Source organism: Emys orbicularis, chromosome 7, assembly GCF_028017835.1.
Source record: "Emys orbicularis isolate rEmyOrb1 chromosome 7, rEmyOrb1.hap1, whole genome shotgun sequence".
Classification (NCBI taxonomy): domain Eukaryota; kingdom Metazoa; phylum Chordata; order Testudines; family Emydidae; genus Emys; species Emys orbicularis.
The window spans coordinates 128,982,936-129,008,200 of NC_088689.1; the positions used below are offsets into that span (position 1 = coordinate 128,982,936).

Below are 25,265 nucleotides of genomic sequence, written 5' to 3' on the forward strand. Positions count from 1 at the left end.
CAATATCTATTTAGGGGCTTAACCTTAGACACCGAGGTGTGAAAATGTTGGCCCAGAAGTCATATGTGTGAGGAAATGGGGAAGGTTTTTGAGGAACCCACAATGCGATTGCTGTGTTTTCACCATAAACCCTTTCCTTTCCGTTGCTTTAGTAGTGATCCTCAAATCAAGGCGAGTTTAACAATAAAGGGGAAATTCACTTCAGGATGAGCACCTATTGTTATGGCGGGGGGAGGGAGGGGGAATGAACAAACACCTATTGTTATGGCGGGGGGAGGGTTCTGGAATACCTGGATTTGCACTTCTGCCTTAACGACTTCCACTTCAGATGTCCTTGTTTGCCCACTCCGGCCCGTGGAGCGTTTCCGCGATCTGCGTCCTGAAGAAGTGGCTGATTTATTTCAAACGACACAAATGGTTGGAAATGTGGTGGAGAAACATTTCTGTGGCACTTCACTCACCATTTCGATTCAGGTTTGTAAACTAATTGGCTCCAAAGGCTTTGTTTCCTGTTAGTGTTTTATCGAGCTTTTTACCCTGTTCCATAACCCACTGCTCAAACCAAAGGAGCAGGAAATACTCAACAAATATAAGGAAGTTAAGTTTTGCTTTACTCAGCATAGCATAACCTGTGGCATTCACAGCTGATGGAGATTAACAATCAAATACTGTATCTGGATTCAAAGAAGAGTCTGGATAATTAATGACAGCTAAAGTGGTGCCTTTCCCTGCAAACACCACCAGGTGTAGTGCTTCCTACGGTGAGAAGATCCATTGGTTTCTAGTAAGTACTACTCCTAGTAGAAAGTGTTTTCAGGGCACAGCTCTTAATGAGGGTATTCACAGCCCATGATTGAAGGAGCAAACTCATTGCCTGCAGGCCAGAATTTCTCTCCACAGGCAACCTTGCCCAGTAGTTGGCTAGGTGTGTTATGTAGGTTTATTACCTGAAGTATTCTTTGGGGTGACACACTGAACTAGATTGACCCAGTGGTCTTATACAAAATAACGAATCCTTTTGTTTAAAGCAAATCTGGAGGTTAACCCCATTTTTGACATAACAAGAATTTAAATAAACAGGCTGTGATTTAAAGCAGCGCTTACAGTTCTGTATTTTACTTCCACGAATAACAGAAACGTTATTGCTAGCAATTAAAAACTGGGATCTGAGATCATGAAAAATAACAACCGTGCCAGTATTTATTTCCTTTTCACATATTATTTCTCCCTTAATCATGACCTGAAATGTAAAAGCATCTGGTCCCACATGCTTTGTGCTGAATGGGACCCAGGAGAATACTATAAATTAACACACAATGAAATTGGATTTAAATTATTAATGGGTAATTTTTCTGAATCCCCAGGAGATCCTTGTTAGCCCCACTTATCTAACTCTTCTATTTTTTGCTTACAGGATGGTCCTGAAGCTGGGCAAACTGTGAAGGTGAGTGCTTATGCTTATTATGCAGGATACAAATTAACAAGAGACAATTATGAGAACTAATAAAAGATCAAAACTAGTCATCTGCAGAACATTGCTGTATCATTTTGTTATCCTTAAGGTTAGAGAAATTCTGGGTCTGTTCTGCCTGTCAATACTTGGATTGAATTTGCATGGAACTGTTTACATTTCTCTTCTTTACTAGGCAAAAATGTTCAGCTGTGAAAATACCATCTCTGTCCTTGGTACAGAGAGAGGCTCTCAGATGATAATTGGCTGTACCTCGTTTATTTCACATGCATAGAAAGCTACAGAGGGAAAGCCATTTTTGTTGTTGTTTAGACCGTGAAAATATTGCCTTTTCCTTCATAATTTCTTTGCCTTTCCTATTTATTACTGAATGAGTTGAGGCTGATGAAAGGACCAGCTAAACTGAACTACATTAGAAAAGCATACTTCTTTTTATCCACGCTTTCTCTCATCGCATTCTTGTTAGCAAAGTTCAAATCTAAAGGAGCCAGCGAAGCTTAAAAACAGTTTTTAAGCCATGCTATTGCAAAAAAAAAAAACCTATTATATTCTCCATTCGAGTAATAAAATAGATAAAATCCAAGATGGTTCTCTGGCCATGTTTCACTCCCCCATCGTGCAAATGCAAACACAGATGTAGTTAGATTATATGCCTGAGCATTAAATAAGGGCTATTTTTTTATACTTGGAATCAAAGGAAGATCAAAATATGATTATGGTTTAGCACTTTGTAAAATCAGATTATATGTCTTGAAGAAGCTGCTTAGGTTGATTAAGATAACTCCGACAACCAAATGATGGCAAATAGAAACAATTCACTTACTTCCAATTTGGTGTGTTGACCATACCATTGATATTGCTTTTATTGCTTGCTATGAATATCTAACAGAGAGCAGGGGGGAAATAAGAAAATCTCCAGACCACTGGGAAGCTTATGGGATGTATAGCACTGAAACAAAACTTACTGCAGTGCTGCAACAAAACAGATTCTGTAGCTCCCGTGCTAGGCTGCTGGATTGCACTGGGAACAGGATGGTGATGGGTGAAAATGATTATTTTCAGCCTAGTTTTCTTTAAAAAATGAAGGCTTTGACATTAAAACCCAACATGATTTTGGAAGCAAGACACAGTATTTCTTTCTGTTATCAGGTACATATTATCTTTTCCATGAGAGGTTCCCGAGAAGCTATTTTAAAAAGTGAGAAAAACATTAGTGCTAATGATCAAAATTAGAAGTGAAAAATTTGCATATCTTCCTTGATTGAGGACAGTGACTAATATATGTTTAGGCTTTAAAAGATGCAAGCAAAAAGGCAGGTAAATATTCCTAATTTTCTATTTGTACAAAGCGTACTGTGCATGTGTCCAGCCAATGAATTGTGAAAATATGTAGGCATGTGGTCCCGCGGAATGCCCCTGTCCCGCACTTCTAACAAGTGTAATGAGAGGGTAATGACCCGCTGATCAGCCCCTGCACTCAGAAAGAGTGTGTGTGTTTTCAGAAATAGGAAGTTAGCAGGTTGCATTTTTCCACTTTTCTGCATCATTGGACAAAGCTGTAGTTTATTGTCATCATTTTGATGGTGCATCTCACCTGAAAATGCAAACAATGATTGTGTTCAGAGAATTAGGAACTTTCAGAACCTACCTCAGATTACTATGATCTGAATCTTGTTTAAGGAAAATAGTGCAGTGGGGATGGGTAATTTAATAGCTGTGTTCCTCCCAGGTGGCTGGGGATCATGAAGTCTGAAGCCACTTACTTGATACATGAATAATTTAGGTTTCCAAGTAGCAGCCGTGTTATTCTGTATCCGAAAAAAGAACAGGAGTACTTGTGGCACCTTAGAGACTAACAAATTTATTTCAGCATAAGCTTCCGTGGGCTACAGCTCACGTCTTCAGATGCATAGAGTGAAACACCTATGCATCTGAAGAAGTGAGCTGTAGACCACGAAAGCTTATGCTGAAATAAATTTGTTAGTCTCTAAGGTGCCACAAGTACTCCTGTTCTTTTTGTGAATAATTTAGACATCTTACATCAACTATGTAGTGTGTTGGTTATTTATATATAAGAAATGCACAGTTATATAATCCCATACAGAAAATGTTATTAACTCACCTCAAGGGTGTCAAATTCATTCTATGGAAGGGACTGCATTTCATTTTTAATTAGGGACAGTGGACCAGAGCCTATATTTAGCGTTCTCCTCCCTCTACAGCACATCTGCCGCTGAGGTCAGTAAGGCTATGTGTGTGCTGCAGAGTCAACTTGGGTCAGAGCAGCCAGATTAGCCTTCCCCAGGGTGCGCAGCCATGCTGCAAACAAAGCCCTACTTCACCGACTGTGTCCCCCTAGTGCTGTGCTCCCCGGGGGTGTCTAGGACATCTGGGGCCAATCCCCTGGCTCTTAGTGCTGCAATAAGCTACACCACCGTCCTCTGATTCTTTCCCAGTGAATTGTGGGAGAACTTGTCTGTCCTTCTGGGCAAGTGGGGGGAATTGTGGGAAAGCATTGGAGGACTATCTGCACTCACTTGGTTTGTCCTGCATCCCCACTGCAAAGTGTGTGTGGGGGGAGAGAAATTATCAGCCCACGTGAAAGCAGCACTTGGGTGTCGCCCTGTACCCCAGGGCTAGCCAGCTAACCTGGGTTGAAAACGCCACCAACCTTGGGTAGGTGGTTTTTATATTAGGAGAACACCCCGGTAACAGCTAGGGCTAACTGTGCAGGGAAGACATACCCTAAGAGGCTTGCCAAAGATCTAGCGGGCTAGATACAAAGCTAAAGTTGCTTCAGTATAATTCCTCACAACAGCCACTCACACTCAAAAAAGCACAACCACAGCAGTCCTAAATGAACATTTCCACCCGGTGCAGTACCAGCCTGCTATCATCATGATGCTCATCCCCACCGTCACAGTAAGGCTCGAATCCTGCCAACACTCAGACCTAAAACGAAGTACCTGCACACGTGTCTGCCAGATCGGGGCCGATAGCCTACCTACTTTTAACAACAGTGTCACCCTCAATGAACACTTGAGAAGACTGAAAGTCGCAATTCAATCAAATTAAACAGTAGCCTATGTTGTAGAGTTTGCTTCAGTGCATGAGCGAGTCAGTCTGAAAAATTAGCAATTTGTTTGCTAGTGAGGTCTGCAAAAGAAGGTAAGAAACAACAAGGATCTTTTTTATCAGGGGGCTGTTTTAAAATGCTTACAACTAATAAACCAATGAGCTGAGTTATGTCAATTCTTTCTTGTGCTCCACGAGGATGTGCTGTAATTTTGGAGACGCTAGGCTGTCTTTTTCTTGCATAAGAAAGAAGTCGAATCCTATTTTAAGTATAAATTGCAGCTTATCCTTCACTATGGATCCATCTCTAATTATAAATGTTCTGTGTGTGTGTGTGCACATTACACTGTATATATAACAGATCTCTTGATTGTCAATGAGATGATTCTTTTGGTTTTAGTGTATCTATTGATGGCAGCTGTGATTCCGTGGTGTTTACATGAGGTGTTTAGGTTTTACCCAGATATCCTATATAGTTTTTTGCAGTGCCAATCCAGAGCCTAGTGCTAGATAGCCAATGCCATGATATCAAATGACCGGCTGGATGGTCCTTTATGCTGCCCTGCTTACACTGTTTCTGGATTTCTCTTTTCTACTGGGACACTTGAATGGTGGCTTGTTGCAGAGTAGAACCAAGATCTTCAAATACATCCACCTAGAGGTATTGTAGCAGCTAATGTGGATGGTTAGAGCCATGTCTGTTATGTTTCATTCAATTTAATACTGCCTTTCGTGATCATGAGTGTCTGTCACCTAAGCTCAAATGCCCAGAGTTGAGGTTGCTCAAATGGCGAGTACACCCACTCCCTCATACAGAGCATGCAGTTGCAAGTTGTAGGCAGCTTCATGGTGCTACTTCTAAATACTCCCATTTGTGTGTGGGGGAGAGAGATCTTCCCATGCAAGAAGCAATGAGTCCATCCCAAACCCCATGAATGATCTTCACTTGCTCAGGGGTCTCCTGCTCCCTCCCCACCCTGGCTGTCAGGCAACACGACTCAACACATCTGCCTGGCCAGGAAATCCTGCAGAATCCTAGAGCGCAGAGTAAAAGGGAGCAGGGTGTTGTTTTGAGACCTCTGACACAGATTCTTTGCAGGGCCCCTCTTCTACCCCCCAACCTGGGCTCCAGGAAGGGCCTGGAAATGGAGGGGGCAATTCTACAGGGATGGCTGACCCCTCCCTCCCCCACTTCCAAGCAGGCTTGTGGGAGATACAATCCACTCTCAAGTCTGGGGCAATGATTTGATTGTGCATCCAGGAGGTGGGTTCTGCCCATTCCCCACTCATGTGTAAAAGAAGCAGACACTGTCATTCAGAATTGTGCACGTACATTTGTATCCTTTCTGTTTTATTCTGGTGAGGTTTTTCTACTGTGCCCATCATTGTGGTGTGCAGTTGCCTTCCAGTAGTGCCTTAATGGACATGACTCACATGCAGTTTTTTCCTTGTTTCTTTCTTCCTCTCCACAGGGGGAAAACTGCTTGTAGACTCTCATGTAAAGAATTTTTACTTCTGCAGTCTGTGCTCAGTTTTCTCTAGTGTAGGGCAGGTCTGTGTATTGCCCCTTGTATTTGGAATGGAAGGTGGTGGTTTGGTCTGTGTGCACCTGGACCATCCAAATCCTTGCACTGGAGCAGGAAAATCTGCTCAGTGGCTTAACACAGGGCTTTTAAGTGTATGTCAAGTGAGCAGCATTTGAAAATCTACCCTTGTGTAATTTACAGCCTTCTTTGTAAGACCAAGTCAATAAATGTGTATCCTGACTTTGTGGGCATAGAGCTTACTAGGGAATAAACCCTAAGCCGGGCCTTTTATGTGGGATTGCAACCATCCTGAGAAACACCAGGCATTCTGTACTCTCGAAAGGCTACACAAATCATGCTGGCAGGGGTATGATACAGCTAATTTATCTCTAGAGACAAGATAATATTGCACAGCAAGTGTCTGTTGCACAAACACCTATTAACACACATCTCATTCTGCAACAGTGTCAAAATCTCAGTCCTCTCAGCAATGTTCACAACTGCCTGCCAGCTCGCCAGTTTTAGGTTCACATAAAGAAAGAAGAAAGCCAGGCCGATGCTGGCAGTGTGAGTATGTATGCAGAAATTTATTTTGGGTGTCACATATTCCACTAATTATTCTACACTGAGAAGATTGCTTCTCCATTATTTTTTGATGTGCATGTTTTTCTTTCACAGATGCTTTTTTAATGCTGCACTAAATCAATCCATCTGGTTTGCATTCTTTAGGAATCTTAACCTGAAGTGAAGAGTGCAGCGTTTATTTATACCTACTGCAAACATTTTCATCCTATCTGCCTAATGCGCTGGACTTGGGGTTTCACTACTCAAATTAATTACATCACATCACACACTGATTGTATCAGAAGGATTAAAATGATAAACCACAACACTTTGATATGGCAACAGAGTTTCTCTGCAGATGTGAATCCTTGTTTAATAACACACTGAAAACCAGCTTTTGCTCTCTTAATAGAGAGCAACACAAGGATGACTCAGAAGAAAAGTGCAAAATGCAACACATTGTACTTGTTTATAAACACATTTAAAATTCCAAGTGAACAAACAAGTAAGAAAAGCAAACCGTTTTTGAAACGTAGAAATGCACTATGAAACCTGAGACCAAATGGTCTGTTTGCCTTTGCCTCTCTTGAAAGCTTGTAAGATGTGCAAAAAATGGTTTGACAAAGTACAGTAGCCTCACTTATTGCTTTTCGAAACACACTGATGGTGCTTTGATGTAGAATATGTCAGACTGCAGCTATATAATTGGTACTGCAAATCCAGTAGCCTCAGGACAGCAGTGGCTACTTTCAGCTCATAACTTTCCTTCCATTTTTAAACAACATTTGGGTTTTGTGTTTTTGATGAGAAATCTGTTTAAAGCTAGGAATATGCTGCATCGTAAAGGGGCAGTGTCTCTAGGTATTGGCTGCTCCAGTTGGACATTTCAGACCTTGTCACCCCTCATTTTGAAGCCCTCCACTGGCTCCTTATTTTCCACTACATTAAATTCAAGCTTCTTGTCCTTGCCTTCCAGGCACTTCATAATTCTGCCCCTCCATAATAATTCACTGCCTTTTTCTCCTTCAGATCCCTTATCAAGACCTGTCTCTGGGCTGCCAACAGGAAATCAGCCAAGCAATTATGGCTATTTGGTTAAAATAGCCAGAGAGAGCTGGGGCTTTTAAAATTTATTTTTTTAAATGAATTATTTTGCACCATCAAGTTTTGCAATAGCTAACCTACGTATAATAGAAATGGGGGAAAGAAGGGACCTCGAGAGGTCCCTGAGTCCAGTCCCCTGCACTAAGGCAGGACTAAGGATTATCTAGACCATCCCTGACAGGGGTTTGTCCAACCTGCTCTTAAAAACCTCCAATGACGGAGGTTCCACAACCTCCCTGGGCAATTTGTTCCCGTGCTTAACTGTATCCACAGAAGCTCATTTCTTTTACCCTCTGCCTCTGTTCACTCCATCGGTTTGTCACGCTCACTTGCTGCATTTTGTTTTCAATTGGATTGTGAGCCCTTCAGGCAGCTAGCACAATGGGGCACTGATCTTCAAGGGGTTCTTTAGGCACTACTGTAATATACATCATCATAACATGCAGGAAGTTGAAGGAAGATGCTAGAGGTCTCTCATGGTGCACACAATCAATACAGGTCGTTTTCTGTAATTAGGACTCAGCAGACATTGATGAGAGGACAGGCGAGATTGTGGCTGCACTACCTGCCAAATCAGAATGCTTTGTTTGAAGGCTGCAGGAGACACAGGCGTATTGAGAACATGGAGACTCCCCAATGAGTGATGGATGTGACACCATTCTGAGAACACCAAAGGCTGGGGCACTGCTAAATGGAAATGATGACTTGGATAACGAAGTGTGATGTAGAAATACCAGGTTGTGAGGCTCCCTGAAAGTATGGAGACAGGAGACATTGAGAGAGTCTCTTTTGCAGTGAATTCTGATGGAGCTGGATGATTTTGAATTCCCACTACAGAATGTCATGGTGTTGGATCCCAGACTTACTTGCAGAGTAATATCGTATTACATCCCTAGACAGACCCAAAATAGGCTCTGCATGGACTGGCCTGTAAAGTAAGAAAAAGAAAAAATCATGCAATCAATTTATTATAGTTATAAATGGGGAAAGTAAACTGGAAATTACAAAGGGCATTGTCTGAGCCAGCCTAATGGAACGAAAACCCCTCTCGTTCTCGGCTAAGAATGCACTCTTTCTTTCCCAGGCTATTTGCTTTCTTAGAAAAGTCTCCCTTTTCCTTGGTTTAACTGTGAGCCCCCTCCCCTAAAAAACTCCCCAAAGAATATATCAGGGTTGTTGCTAGTGAATGGGCCTAAATACTCAACTTAATGATCCACATTCCCATGTAGCTATTAACTGGTATAAAATGCCATTGGCTACACCCATAGCCTCTGTCCCAGCTTTTTGGCACTGTACCAGCAGCTCCAGTGGCAGACAAGTAGGAGACTTGAAACTGGCGGCAGAGAGGCCAACAGGCCGGACAAGCAGTAATGATCTTGGCGCACCGTAGGCCTCGCTCCCACAAAGGCTTTCACACGCTTCATTTGGAGCACGTGTGAGGTTCGTCTGCTGCTTCTGGCAGCAGAAATGTGCCTGCCCAATTCGCAACAAGCACTCCATACCCAGCCAAAGCTTCCGCAACGAAACGAATATCTGCACGGAGGCTGAGGCCTTGTCTACACTACGGGGGGAGATCGATCTAAGTTACGCAACTTCAGCTACGTGAATAACGTAGCTACCGGTCAGTCCCTTCCTAAGCTCAAGCCAGAGCACACCCCTGTGAGGACGTGGTCCCTGCTGGGACACCGAGCAGCACTGGACACACACTGCTTATTGAAAATATAATTACCCTCAGCGTGAAGGGCACCAGGTTCCCTTCTTCATCCAGAGCACTAGAAAGCTACAGGCCTGGTTTGAGGAAGTCAGTTTAAATATTTATCCACTTTGTTTTTTTCCGAAGAGGCTTTGGGCAAGAAACATGCCAGTCTCCTCTAAGCAATCTGGAAAATCATTTTGCTTCCTTATTAAAAAAAGACAGTGGTAGATTCTCAGCTACTCTGGATTTATACTAGTGGGACTCCATTGCCTCAGTGGAGTTGCTGTAGCTGGATGGGAAATGGTTTTCCCGTCCTGTAAGAATTCTCGAGATGTTGACATTTTTTCTCCATCCTGAACTGGGACGACAAGTTAAAATCTTGACAATTTTCATGAATCAAAAATTGGGGGGGAAAAATGCAGATTGGGTCATTCCAAATGTTTTATAAATTAAATAAATTATTGGAGATATCCTATCTCCTAGACCTGGAAGGGACCTTGAAAGGTCATCAAGTCCAGTCCCCTGCCTTCACTAGCAGGACCAAGTACTGATTTTTGCCTCATATCCCTAAGTAGCCCCCTCAAGGATTGAACTCACAACCCTGGGTTTAGCAGGCCAATGCTCAAACCACTGAACTATCCCTCCCCCCGATTTTGTTTTGATAATTTTGAAAAGTTTCATTTTGATTGTGAACTTTTTAATAATTTATAGTAGGAAAGATAACTTAAATTTCCAAGCAAAAAGTCATTTTGACCCCAAGCCCCCAGACTTCTTTGGTTTGAAAATGTCAAATTCTCAAAATGGATGTGTGTCGAAACCTGTCCCTTCCTGCAGCAGGTTTGGTTTCAGAAAAATGGGCATCTTCTGATGAAAAATGTTTCATTGAAAAATTCCCATCCAGCTCTAGCTGTGACTCCTGATCTGCACCAGGGTCACTGAGATCAGACTCAAGCTCTTGCACCTTAATTTGAAAGAACCCTTCATTTCAATGTTCGTTATACTTGCTCCTCATTACAGCTCTATGTTTAACCCAGTCTCTGTGTGAATGAGTATATATATAGTCAAATCCCGCTCTGAGTGTAGGTCCTACAAAACAGTCCATTGTACTGTAAAGACAGATCTTCTATGAATCCCAGACAGTGTCTAAGGTCCAGCCATCAAAACTGCCTGATTCATTTTCTGGAGCTTAGTGTACAAGGGCTCTTTCCTGGCTTCATCTCTGTTATACTATCTCTTAACTTGTCATCCAAACATCTTTTAAACCTTTTCTCACCACTTTTCAGCAAATGCAGTGTTTGTGTTAAACAACCTTCTGTTCCAGGGCAGAATCACGTTCTTTCTGAGACACACGCAATGCCTTGTGTATGAAAGTGTTGCCACTTGACACTACGCTGTACTCTGGATGGGGTGCACATCATTTATTAAACAAGTGCTGCCAAGCCAGAATCCAGTTTTCATCGGGTTTTCTGAATAGCTTTGTTCCTAGTATTCTGTTTCACTTTAGAGCAAAATGTCACAGGCCAAAATTCCGACCTTTTATGATTTTGCTGTTATTTTGTGACCACATTCTTACCTAATTGGTGGGGCCCTCGTCCTTCTAAGGAACTGCCCATACAAAGGGAACACAGGTAAGAAAGGATGCACAGCAGCTCATGGACATAACCAGCCTCTCTCTCACTTATGCATATGTGTTAGTGAGAGACAGAAACGTGCGTCCTGCAAGCACAAACTTGGCCCCTTTTAGAAATTGTTGCATCTTTTCGCCCAAAGCCATTTGCAGCAGACTGAGCTGTGAAACTTTGGTGTCTCAGCTGTCTGGCTGGTTCCCACTCCATCCTGTGTCTCTTGTGGCATCAGAGGATCATAGTGTTTTGCTCTTCTTATTTGGAATATTAATGATCCAATTTAAGCCAGACAAAGGGCACCCATTTACCAGAGTGATGGCTGCCTTATAAATTCATGTAATAAATAAAAGAGTAAATCTGGCCCCGTATTTTTCAATGCAAGTTACATCAACTGCAGAGGATGAAGGGCTGTCCATAAAAAACCCATAAAAACCCAGCACTGCTTGAGTAAATTTTATGCTAAAAAATGTAAGGCAGACAGGTTTTCTCACTTGAAAGATTAGACATTTAGGCCATCTTCTGATCTTTTGAAATGACAAATACATCTGGGATTTGACCTTTAATGGTGCTCAGTCTCAGTGGTGCATATTTTAGTCTATGTTCTGCATCACCACATTAGCTCACAGAGGAGAAGTGTGTAGAAAACAAAGTCCCTGTGTGCGTGTGATTTACAAACAGAAAACCAAGGTTAAATGTATCAGATAAAACATTCATGCAAAAGGGCTCACCTGGCTCTTGATGGGACAAGAGGAAGAGGGAGGAAAATGTTACCTTATCATGTGTAAAACAGAACTGCCTTTGAAAAGAGGGGAAAAATAGAACAAAACCTGGTTCTTAATTCACCATAAGAGGCTTTGGCATTCTCTTGAGCCTCAGTGAGGCCCAAATTGGGGTTTATGTCAGCAGAGCAGAAATCACTGCACACACTTCAGTGGAGTTATGCTGGATTTATGGTCATGAATCTCACAGTAGACTCTGCCCCTGATTTAGTGCACTGGCCTTTTTCCACTTGGAGACCCGAGTACAGATTCTAACTTATGTCACGCCCAACAACTAATTTGGTAGTTTTCTCCTCCTCCCAGTTTGTGCAACCCAGAAAAGACACCAATGAGTTTGATACAGTTCAGCATGATTGACAGACTCTCTTCAGAAAGAGACCTGCCACTTAAATAGAAGGTGTTACAGGTCAGGATTAAGGTATGTTACATATATTGTACTGTGTCTGCATTAAGCTGGTGCTGTTCATGGTTCTTATTTCATTACATAAGCACTCAATACCCACACAGATTTTGAAGGAAAATCATTCCAGTTCAGATTCTCAGAATCCCGCATGCAATTCATTTCCTAGCTAAAGGCATTCCTGACTTCCGTTGTGTCTTGCTATTTCAAATGTCCAGAACTAATGCTGCAATAAGGAATGAATCAATGGAGACCAACTGAATGATTTAACAATTTACTTGATCCTTTTAATTAGTATTTGACAGACGAGTTCAGCACAGAGTTGTAGGTTTCCAGCTGTAACATCTGTGTCCAATTTTGGGATAAAATAGGTGTTCTCAGAAAAGAAAGTTAAACGATAACAACTGGCTGGGTGAGCAAAATTAATCTTAAATCTTACCTGTTCCCATTTCTTTTCCATGATCCCTACTCTTCCTTAGATGGGACTTCATCCTACACGGTTCTGAGATGCTCAGTTCCTTGCAGGAGTTTTCAGTGCCTGGCCCCAGATCAGAAGGACTCATGCTCATTTTTTATCAACAGAACGTTTCTAGCAGATGATAACTAATGAGGGCTGATTGAACCAGCCTCTTTTCTTAAACTGCTGAAGGAAGCCCTGACATGCAGTAAGAACAGGGCGGGAGCTGGAATTAGGGGCCTACTTAGCCCTTCCAAGTGGATAACTCATGGGAAGGATAAAGTACTCAGAAATCATCTGAACTTACAGAATGACTGAACGATTCGCCCCTCGTCATCTGAGAGGCAGAGTTGTGCAGCGGTTAAAGCATTGGAGTGGGAGCCGGGAGACCTGGGCTCTACTCCCGTCTCTGCTATTGACACACTAGGAAACCGACGGCACGTTGCATCACCTCTCTTTCCCTTCTCATCACGTGCCTCGTTGTACCATCTCCAGCCTATCCTGGGTTGCTGGTGTTGGGGTCTCTGGTGCTGGTATCATAGAAACGATCATAATCTTTACCTTTGGGGTGGGGTTAGCGCAGGCGTGGATCATTAAGGAATGCTGACACTATCTGTTCTGGAAACCTGGTGCAGGAACTCTTCCCACTGCCCTCATTCCTGGAAGCATGGCTCCCTGAAGACCCACATTCCTCCCTGTCGCACGTGTCCTTTGTGAACTCTCCAAGCAAGATTGTGTTGCTGTTTGTTTTTATGCTGGCAAGTCCCTCTGCCTCCAGACTATTCAGCTCCCTGCCTTAGCCCACCACCGCCTCTCCCAAAAGGAGAACAGAGATTGAGCACCTCAATGCAAGACTGCAAGTCTGGGAAATTTGTCATTTGTTTACTTCTGGGTGGAAGCCCACAAAATGTTGTGTCTGCATGCACAGATGGATATTGACTACTGTCTCCTCTGAATAAATCCTGCCTGCTAGTGTAGCAAATCAAGCATGTATTGTAGGCCGGAACAAGGCCTGCAACCTCTAGGATAAAAAGTTGAACAGACATCCAGTGTTACACTAATCAAGCTCTCCATGGAGAAAAAGGGTATGCTGTTTGGTAATCCGCTCAGGGATTCGACTTTTCATCCCCCTTCTTCTTTAATGCTGAGCAACTATAGTATGCCAGGTGCTGCACAAACACACCGAAAGACAGTCTGTCACCTCAAGAGCTTACAGTGTACGTAGGCAAGACAGGCAAGCAAAATGTGTGAAGTGATATTAGAAATCCATCGTGTTAGTTACTTTCTTTTTCTAGTATTATTTTCCTTCTTTCCACTCCCTTTTACAACCCTCTCTCATCTCCTTCCCTCTCGCTAGTTCTCTGGCCAGGTGCCTCTGTGGTAGCTGCCTCAATGAATACTCATTGCTTCCTGTTCAGCCCATGGCATAGATCCAGGCTTTGTATCAGAGGGTGGAGAAAATAAACAAGTAAGCAAGCAAACAAAACCAGTGGGTTGGTGCCCGTGATATTGAGCATCTGCCTTTGTTAAACCAGCTAAAATTCTAACCTTAAATGGGTGTCAGCAGCAGATTTTAGATGTATTTGTAGTATTTAAAATGGATTGAATGCTTGTGAGCAGTTCCATTTTACATAACATAAGAATGGTCGTACTGGGTCAGACCAAAGGTCCATCTAGCCCAGTATCGTGTCTATCAACAGTGGCCAATGCCAGGTGCCCTAGAGGGAATGAACCTAACAGGATGATCAAGTGATCTCTCTCCTGCCATCCATCTCCACCCTCTGACAAACAGAGGCTAGAATCATAGACTATCAGGGTTGGAAGGGACCTCAGGAGGTCATCTAGTCCAACCCCCTGCTCAAAGCAGGACCAATCCCCAGACACATTTTTACCCCGGTTCCCTAAATGGCCCCTCTCAAGGATTGAACTCACAACCCTGGGTTTTGCAAGCCAATGCTCAAACCACTGAGCTATCCCTCCCCCCTAGGAACACCCTTCCTTACCTCTCCTGGCTAATAGCCATTAATGGACTTAACCTCTATGAATTTATCTAGTTCTCTTTTAAACGCTGTTTTGACAGCCGTAGGACTGTTTGCCCAGAGAGGAGGTACAGCATTGGCAGCTCTGCGTAATGGCTCAACAGGGTGCCTGAGCCCTTTATGGAGAGGTCACTTCAAGGGTGTGAGAACAGTTGCAAACCCATTCAGTTCTTGGTCTATCTTTGCCCAGACTAACAAGCAAACCAGTTAGTGCCAATTTTAGTGGTGGTTTTTGTTCATATTTGTCAACTCTGAAGAGAACTGAAGCACCAACCTAGTTATTCAGGCCTTGACTTTTGGTTAAGGCCAACCTTGTTTGTATTCAAAATGGAGACCTCACGGTGAATAGTTCTGTATCCCATTTCTGATTCATTGAGTCCCACTTACCCACATAACTTCTGTGACTTTGAGTCCAATTCTCAGCTGGTGTAAATGGCGACATTCCTGGTTCAATGGAGTGACACCTATTTACAAAGCAAAGAACTTGACCTTGGGTGTGCAAACAACCAACTAAATGTACAACTGTTTATTTGCATGCCCAATTACAATTTCTTGTGTAATCTTAGTAACTAAATATGCACAGTAGATTATTTTAATGATGTCCATAAAGCATAATTTGAGGTACGGAGTTACTTTCTTTATATATCTTTCTTTTCACCCAAAGCAGTGCTCTGTCACAATGTGCAGCTATAGGAATGACACCAAGGAAAAATCACAGAATTTATAAGATTCTAATAAACTCCCCTCAGTGCACACACATTCAATATCTTCCATTAACATTAATGAGAGTTATGCATGCATCCCGTGGAGAATAGGCCCCGTTGTTTTATTTCTTTTCCTTGGTTTTAGTATTAAATCTCATCCCACAGTCAGATCTGTAGGGCATACATGTACTCCTGCTGCTCACTTATTTGCTCTACTTAATATATACAGCTTGATCACAGCCTTCTTCCATAGTAAAGCTGAATGAGCACAAATATAGAAAAAAATCTACTTAAACAGAATTTCTGTATTTGGACAAAAATGAGGACTATGTAAATTAATGAATTAATGGATAACTATTGATTACCAGTAGAATCTAATGAAATCATAAATATCCCCCTGAAAATTACTTGTTCCATGTTATTAAATTATCAAATCCATAACTAGTTTTGAAGCTAAGACTCTTAGTGCTTGAGGGAGCAAAGTTGTGTTTTGGAGCAATGGAGGCAGAGGCAGTGCCTAGGTAGAGAAATGTATTATTTAATTTGCTGAGTAATCTAATTTCGAATACCTATTGAGTTTCTAAAAAATGAACTTCGATTAGATTTTCTTGTCAGGAATAAATAGGAAATATTGGCCAGTGTATTCATTAGCTGTAGTGTATTGAGAAGACAGAATTGCTGTATGTGATGTGACTGCTGCTCGCTTTCTGTTCTTTTATCCTGTGTTCCCTGGTACTGTTATCCATACCTTGGAACGTGCCATGGTCCAAACATAGACTGCACCCATGTGACAAAGATCCAAAAAGAGGGAGAGAGACAACTCATTCATCCAAGAAACTGATTCTGTCCTTCAGTGTAAATAATTCAGCTTTGTGATTCTTTATTCCTGAGGTAAATGGCGCTCAAGCTATGTGGCGCATAGGGACCTCTGGGATTAAAACACGTGACATTCCTTGAAACAGGGGACATTGGAGAGGCATGCTAAGCAAGCAGTATTCTTCATTCAGGCTTTATTTCTCTTGCTTGGTAAGGGTCCTTTGTTTACGATTTTGAAAACAGATCGCTTACAAAACCCATTGACTATTACTCCTAATTCCCTTCTGCACACTACATTTGGCATCTAAGGGTATGTCTACACTTTGAAATTAGTTTGCTTTAATAGAAGTCGATTTTTTAGAAATCGATTTGATACAGTCGATTGTGTGTGTCCCCACTAAGCGCATTAAGTCAGCAGAGTGCGTCCACAGTAACGAGGCTAGCGTCGACTTTCGGAGCGTTGCACTGTGGTAGCTATCCCACAGTTCCCGCAGTCTCCGCCGCCCATTGGAATTCTAGGTTGAGCTCCCAATGCCTGATGGGGCAAAAACATTGTCGCGGGTGGTTCTGGGTACATGTCGTCAGGCCCCCCTCCCTCCCTCCGTGAAAGCAATGGCAAAAAATCGTTTCTCACCTTTTTTCCTGGGTTACCTGTGCAGATGACATACCACGGCAAGCATGGAACCCGCTCAGCTCACTGTCACCGTATGTCTCCTGGGTGCTGCTGGCAGACGCGGTACTGCAGTGCTACACAGCAGCATCCCCTTGCATTGCCTTGCGGACGGTAGACGGTGCAATACGACTGCTAACCGTCGTCGTCGTCCCATGGGTGCTCCTGGCTGACCTCGGTTAGGTTGGTCGGGGGCGCCTGGGCAGACATGGGTGCTCCTGGCTGGCCTTGGTGAGGTCAGTCGGGGGCGCCTGGACCAAAATGGGAACGACTCCAGGTCATTCTCTTCTTTAAGTTTCGTCTAATGGAGATTCAGTCCTGCCTGGAATATCATGCCAGCTGGAGGCTTCTGCCTCAGGCTGCTCTCCCAGTGGGAAGCACCGCGTGGTCGCACCTACCCCAGCCAACCCCTTGCTCCCATGGCTCATGAAGCCTGGACAGTAGTAAGGAGCAGTTCAACTATAAGCTGAGCAAGTGCATAATGGTGGTAGAATGTGCCTTTGGACGTTTAAAAGCTCGCTGGCGCAGTTTACTGACTCGGTTAGACCTCAGCGAAACCAATATTCCCATCGTTATTACTGCTTGCTGTGTCTGTGAGAGTAAGGGGGAGACGTTTATGGTGGGGTGGGAAGTTGAGGCAAATTGCCTGACCGCTGATTACGCGCAGCCAGACACCAGGGCGATTAGAAGAGCACAGCAGGGTGCGCTGTGCATCAGAGAAGATTTGAAAACCAGTTTCATGACTGGCCAGGCTACGGTCTGACAGTTCTGTTTGTTTCTCCTTGATGAAAACTCGCCCCCTTGGTTCACTCTACTTCCCTGTAAGCCAACCGCCCTCCCCTCCTCCCCCTTTGATCTCCACTTGCAGAGGCAATAAAGTCATTGTTGTTTCAAATTCATGCATTTTTTATTAATTCGTCACACAAATGGGGGGATAACTGCCAAGGTAGCGCGGGAGGGGTGGGGGAAGAGGGAAGCACAGGGGTGGGGTAGTTTTAGGGGCACCCTCTAGAATGGCATGCAGCTCATCATAGAAGCGGCATGTCTGGGGCTCTGACCCGGAGCGGCCGTTTGCCTCTCTGGTTCTTTGATAGGCCTGCCTGAGCTCCTTAAGTTTCACGCGGCACTGCTGTGGGTCCCTGTTATAGCCTCTGTCCTTAATACTCTTGGAGATTTTTTCAAATATTTTGGCATTTCATCTTTTGGAACGGAGTTCTGATAGCACGGATTCCTCTCCCCCATACAGCGATCAGATCCAGTACCTCCTGTTTGGTCCATGCTGGAGCTCTTTTGTGATTCTGGGACTCCATGGTCACCTGTGCTGATGAGATCTGCACGGTCACCTCTGAGCTCGCCACGCTGGCCAAACAGGAAATGAAATACAAAAGTTCGCGGGGCTTTTCCTGTCTACCTGGCCAGTGCATCTGAGTTGAGAGTGCTGTCCAGAGCGGTCACAATGGAGCACTCTGGGATAGCTCCTGGAGGCCAATACCGTCGAATTGCGTCCACACTAACCCAAATCCGACCCAGCAAGGTCAATTTCAGAGCTAAGCCCCTCGTCGGGGAGGAGTACAGAAATCGATTTTAAGAGCCATTTAAATTGACATAAATGGCTTTGTCGTGTGGACGGGTGCAGGGTTAAATCGATCTAACGCTGCTAAATTCGATCTAAACTCGTAGAGTAGACCAGGGCTAAGAACAATGCTACGTTGGTTTAATGTCACTTTTAGGGCACGTTTCCACTACAGGCACTTCAATAGCAGCACTGCAGCTATGCCACTGTAGCACCAGTAGTGTAGATGCTGCTTACGGTGACAGAAGCCGTTTTCCCATCAATGTCAGTAAGCCATCTCCTGGAGTGGCGGTAATTAGGACGACGGGACAATTCTTCCATCCGGCTAGCTCTGTCTACATCAGGGGTTAGGTCAGCTTAACTGAGTCAATCTCCATTTTAAGTGTAGACCAGGGAGTAGGGCTAACGTCATCCTTGTCCTTCGTGGTGAGTGGGACAGAGGTTCTGTGTGGCCTATACAGACTCATTCAGTGCCAGCCAGGTGCTTGCTCCTCTCAACATGAGCAGCATGTGCCACTGGGTACCACTTGCTGCCAACAGCAACATATTCAGTGTCTGGTGAGAGTTAGAAATCTGCTGACCATGCCCTCTTATGGACATGTGGTCTGATCCAAGGCCCATTGAAGTCCATGGAAAGATTCCTGTTGACTTCATGGCCTTTGGACCAGGCCCACATTGTATAAGCTAAAGCTTATTCTCCTAGCACTCTCTTGAGCATCATGGTGATACACTGACTTGCTGCTTATGTGAGGTGGTGAGTGGTAGGAAGAAGATCTCTAACTTCTCCTCTTTGACCCCTGTAAACTGGTCTATGCCGGACAGAATTTAGCCTTTATCCTGCTTTATTAAAGAAAATTGGAAAAGGTTTAAAAAAAAAAATCCCGAACTTTCCCATTTTCTGATGAACAAATTGCTGTGTCTGCTTAATAATAATTCCCAGTATTTGCTGAGCACCAGGGTGCATTTGCTAAAAAGTTATTCTGCAGTTGCCTACCTGATTGACTCTATAATTAGCAGCAGATTGCAAGAGTAAAGTGCAACGACATACAGTGTATTATCTGTTAAGGGTGCGTCTTGCTTACATTTGTTTGGCTTGACTTCAGCAGGTCCAGGCTTACAAACATATTCTCAGCTTTATTAAGCTGAATGTCTTCCAGTTTGCTTTAGTGAAATAGCCAGTCCAATTGAGTGTACGTGTACATGCACAAACACACACTTCTAATAATTGTACAGTGGACCAGACTAACAAATTTCCACAGCCTGCCAATGGCAGCTTGCAAACCCTATTGGGGAATGATAATTTGCTGTTTACAGTCATAATTATCCCTTGCCATTCAATGCTGAAACTGAACTAAATTTTGCTGAAAAGTAAAATATTATAATAATAATAATATAATATAATATAAGCTTTAGTAAATTAGCCACAGTCTAAATGCAAAAATGAGGACACAACAGAAAATTAATATTTATCTTCTACCAGTGTGTAACCGGCTTTGTTAAGAAATGTCTGAAAGCTAAGAAGAGTTTGTTAGACAAATTATAATTTTAATTGCAAACCTAATTGATTATACTCAGCATGCTCATTAGGTTAAGGGAGAATGAGTCAACCCTCAAGGTCATTACAGTAATAGATATTGTAGGCATGGAATTTGTGATAAGCTGGTTTGTGAACATCTAATTGCTCATTCATGGCAGTGTCTGCCACTTTTACTCCCGAACCACTCTTTGTCCAATTTATTTAACACCCCTTAATATTCCACAGTTAGATTTACTAGGGGAAGCATCAAGCAATGAATTTCCAGCCCTTTTCATGCCTGAAAGGCAGACTGCTAAAAAATAATGGTGTGACATCAAGCAGGGTGCATCAGAACTGGAAATACTCACCTTGAGGAGAACAGCAAGAATTTCTCCTTGAACCCCCTCTCTCCCCCATACAGAATCATACAGGTAGGGAAATAGATTGGGAGAAGATGCTAAAAGGGACATCCTTCTTTTAATGGCACAAAATAACCAAAACTATGTTGTTGATATTGTTGTAGAAGGCACGCACCATACCAAGTGTTTGCAGTTAATTCTTTCATTGTTTGTTTGAGAGAGGCCGGGGAGGGGGGGTCTTAAAAATCAAATCTTTTCTTGGGAGACAGGGCAACTGAGATGTCACACAGCAAATTTCTTCACCTGAACAGGACTTTAAAGGATGAAAACATTCTCATGATAGTAGTACTGGGTTTTATACTGTGCTTTTAATCCATAGATCTCAAAGCACCTGACGTTGGAGGTAGATATAATAAAGTATCACTATCCCCATCATACAGATGGGGATATTGTGGCCCAAAGAGAAAAAAGTGGCTTGTGTAGGACCACCCAGGAATTCAGTGGAAGAACCAAGAATCAAGCCCAGGCCCCCTAAGTTCCAGTCTGGTGCCATATCCACTGGGTCACTCTGCCTCTCTAATTCAGCTGCTATCTCAGCATATCCAGTCGTGTGAAACTATTAGTTCCACACCCCTATGCCATGGAGTGTAGCGTGTTGGGAGCTGAGGTGAGACAACCAACGTCTTTCCTGTTAGATTCACCAATTGTATTCAGTATTCAGAGGGGGATCGCAGGGGTTCTTTCAGTTAAGACACATTTTCCTACATTCCAGGGCTCATCGGTTTATTAAAAATAATTAAATAAAATGGTTGGAGGGGAGAAATTCTCAGTGCAGCATTGACCAACCTGAGCTGTGGAATAATGCACCGTTTGCATGCAATCACACCAGCATTTGTGTAGTAACGTCACACATAGTCATTTGGTAGTACCGCGCCAAAAATAGATAAATGAAACCAAATCAATATTTAATGATATGACAATTTAATTCCAATATCATTGAATAGTGACTTTAATCCTTTTTTTGATGCATTGTTAAAAAAAATGATAAATGGTAAAAATTCACTAAAGTGCACATTCCTTCTATTAAAAACCCATGCAGAAGGAAGTCTTAGGGCTAGTCTACCCTGCTGCGCTATAATTGGCGCAGCTCCACCAATGCAGCTGTGGCGCTAAAGCGCATCTGGTGAAGACGTGCTATACCGATGGGAGAATGCTTTTCCGTCAGCATAATTACTCCGCCTCAGTGACAGGTGGAAGCGATGTCGGTTGGAGAGACTCTCCCACATATCTTAGTCCCCTATCACCACCTTGTATATTGACTTGATGAGAACATTTGTTATGCAAACACACTGCTGTCTGTTGTACAGCAACTCTTTAGATCAGTCCTTACTGTCCTTGTTTAAAGGGTATGCTCACATTTTGCATGGTAGGTGGTGATATTACTTTTAGAAATTGAAGAGGTGTGTGGAGTTATGTTCGACTTTAGGAGAAGTGAAGGCAACGGAACCCTAATGAAAATGTTATGTCTTGATATAAGTCTGGGATTTTATTATTTTGTTTCATGTTGGTTTTAATTACATTGTAGTAAACTCTAAAGAGGAATAGAATCTTTTTTGGGGAGAAAGTTATTCACTGGAATCTTGTTCTGGAGCTGCGGTTCTCAAAATGGTGTTTGGGCATATTTTAATTAAGAGGTTTCCAACCAAGCATTTTCCAGTACCCTATCTCTTTGCTAATGTCCATTTCTTTTCCCATTAAGAAATGATAAATTGTAACCCGTCATGGAAAGTTATGTAGGTCATTATCATGAATGGAACTGCAATTAAATTCAGTTTTCAAACAAACAAACAAAAACTTGTCGTAATATAGGTGCTAATATGGGTAGTACTCTTTCCTCCCGGCCAGAAATGTGTTAGGTTCAAGTCCTACATAAGATTTGCCTTTAGAATGAACACTAATGCTGATAGACAGTCTTAGGACAGGACAATGCCATTGGAGTTTAAGTGCTTCAGAAGTTAGAATCCGGCTCGTGCCTTTTGGTAGCTGTCCGGGTGCAAGCGAAATGTCCCATGGCGCTTTTTATTTAAACAAGCAGCAGGGGGATAACCTTGTTATCGTGGTCAATATCAGCCCTCCCACTGCAAAACAAAGACGTGTTTAGGGCAGATTGTGAGTCGCTGTTGGCTGAACAGTGGCTGATCCCATTGCCTGCACAGCCGCTGCACCGGTGGGTGTTTGTGGTGCTATGGCAGGACCTAGTGGCTGCAGCCCTGTTGTTCTAGACACTCGACAACCCTATACAAAGAGCTGGTCCCTGCCCCCAAAGGGTTTACAATCTAACTATAAAACAAGAGACAAGAGGGGAATACAACAGGCCGATGGGGGAGCAAAAGACAACAGTGACATGATGGGCAGTGGTCCCAGCACAGCAAATGCTGAAGCACTGCTGAATTGGTGCAGCTCTCACAGCATGGGGGAGTTCGTGGGAGGGATCTGAAGCAAGGACAGTGCGATGAGAGGTATTTAACTCATTATATGTCTATGGCACTTCGAGATATTAAAAGTAGCTCTGTTCTGTATCCAAATCATCATAAAATTAAACCAACCTAAACATCTAACCTTTATGTGAAACTAAATTACAATTTTCATATGTGTTTCACCTTAGATTTCCCTCTGATAATTATAGGCTTGGCCACAATCATTGGGAATAATCCTTCTGATCCTTTTCCTAAAGAGAGAGTCTGAAGTGTTTGCAGTTCACAATTTCTTTCTACATATTGTTCACGTCCATTTCTATGTACTAAGCATTACCATGCAAATAACTATAATCGAGAGTTGATATCCATAGAGAACAAATACTAATACAGTTAGAATACATCAAATATGAAGCAGGCTTTTCATTCAGAACAGAAGGAAGGATTAAAAAATTTTAGTTTTTTTTATAGAAAGCATTTACAATGATTACAATTTCTATTGAGCATGCAGAAATCTGAGCTTTGAGCTCGCAAGAACTCTCATTATTGTTTAGCCTCAAGAAAAGGTTTATTATAAATGAATGTATTCAGACAACAGATAAATATGAATGATACAGCCACGTAGGTTGAAGAGCCTTGGGGGGGTCAGATATGTTTGCTGTCACCCAGCCATGTCCATTTCCATCTGAGGTGCAGCAAATGTTAAGACTGCACAGAAGATAGTCAAATGTTACATGCAGCGATAAGAGCTAAGACTAGAATGCCAAGAAATTACTTTTGTTTTGATTTTTCTGTCATTTTAATTTTAGCCCCTTTTTTGTTGTTTCATATGGGATTGAAAAAACAGGCCCTGATCCTGGAACTGGTGGGCAGATACTTGCAGCGCTCAATACGGGGGTAACTGGGTGAAACATCATGGCCTGTGATATACATGAGCTCAGACTAGAGGGTCAAGTGGTCCCTTCTGGCCTTAAAATCTATGAAGAGCCCCATTGATTAAGTAAGACTGCACCTAGACAGATTAATGCCCTGTGTGGCTTCGCGCAATCAAACATCCACGCCACGGGCTTGGAGCCTTAATATAAAAGCAGGATAAAGGGAGTGTATCTTTGGCCTTAGCAGGCCAGGCTGAGAGGAGTCATTTGGTTTCAGGTGGTACAGAAGAGATCTTTAACTTCCTCCTGTATCTTGATTTCAGCAGTCGGGAGGGTGGGTAGGGTGCAGGGCGCTGAATGGAGGGAGAGGCCTGGAAAGGATGAAAATGGTAGCCTAAAGGCTGAGGTTGTGGGGAGAGGATTGGCTGGAATAGGAGGTATGTGTGTACCTTTGGGCCTGGGTGGTGCAGTGGTATTCAGAGGGGGTACACCACCATTCTTAATGAAATATTTATGAAGAGTTGATGTGCTCTGATGAAACTAGTGAAAGCTACATGCATCTAAGTTGAGTTTGGAATTTAGCCCTAAATAAAGGCTGATAAAAGCTGTTCTCAGATGCAAAATTACCATAAAATGCGTGAAAAAAATAAGAACAATATCAGCACTTTGTTTTATTGGTGTTTGAAATAAGAACTGCTTTCCATGTGCTGGGTTTGAACTTTGAGTGTTTATTTTGAAGTAGATTATTTGTATGGCCCAGTCAATAAACACAGACAACCTTAATCTCCTTCTTTAAACACCATTCTATTTTATGAATTTTTCATAAGAATTAATCACTGGAATATTTCAGTCTTAATTAATTAATTATACTAAAAATGTATAGCCAATGCAGCGTGATGTCTGGTAGAAAAATTACTTAATAAGCTTCCAATCCCACCATTGTTCTAACTTGCCAATGAATTACTTAAGTGTCATTTGTTAAACTGGTTTAGTCAATAAAATCCTTTAGTTGTTTTTCAGAGTGTAACCATTATTTCCTAATAATGTATATCTAATTCTCTCTTCACTTTGGTCTATCTGCATTGGCTAGACTGGCTTATTATTAATTAGCTCTTTATAGCATATTAGCCAAGAAATATCATGATTCAGTAATAAGTAAAAGTTCACAAAGACAAAATACTCCAATTAAGGAGTAAAGCTTAGTGGTAAGCAGTTTCTTAAAACGGATTACAATCTGGTAAATTAAAGCTGATTTCCTTCATCTGCTTACTTGACATTTCTATGGGAAATGGCTCTTTATTCATTACTTGAAATGATATTTTCCCAGAATTATTTCTTTTTAATTAATTTTGCATTTATACAATGAAAATATACAGTAAGAGGGGAACAGGGAATGAAAACCCACAGTAAAGGAGAATGGGAGTCCATAAAAAGTGTAATAGGAACTGTGGAAGTGTACCAAACTGCTTTGAAATGTTGCCTTTAATTTACTTTTGTCTTCTCCAGCAACATTAAATTCTGATACATTAGGATGATGTCTCT

The 25,265-nt window shown here is 42.5% G+C and overlaps 1 protein-coding gene across 1 annotated transcript in view; it reads left to right on the forward strand.

The window, feature by feature from the left end:
* The first annotated feature begins 264 nt into the window (after positions 1–264).
* Positions 265–25,265, forward strand: part of FHIT (fragile histidine triad diadenosine triphosphatase) — a 213,621-nt gene continuing 188,620 nt past the window's right edge. The window contains exons 1-2 of the mRNA XM_065408274.1: positions 265–474; positions 1,415–1,444. Of these exons, the coding sequence (XP_065264346.1) occupies positions 265–474; positions 1,415–1,444 (240 nt within the window). The remainder of the gene's footprint in view (positions 475–1,414; positions 1,445–25,265) is intronic.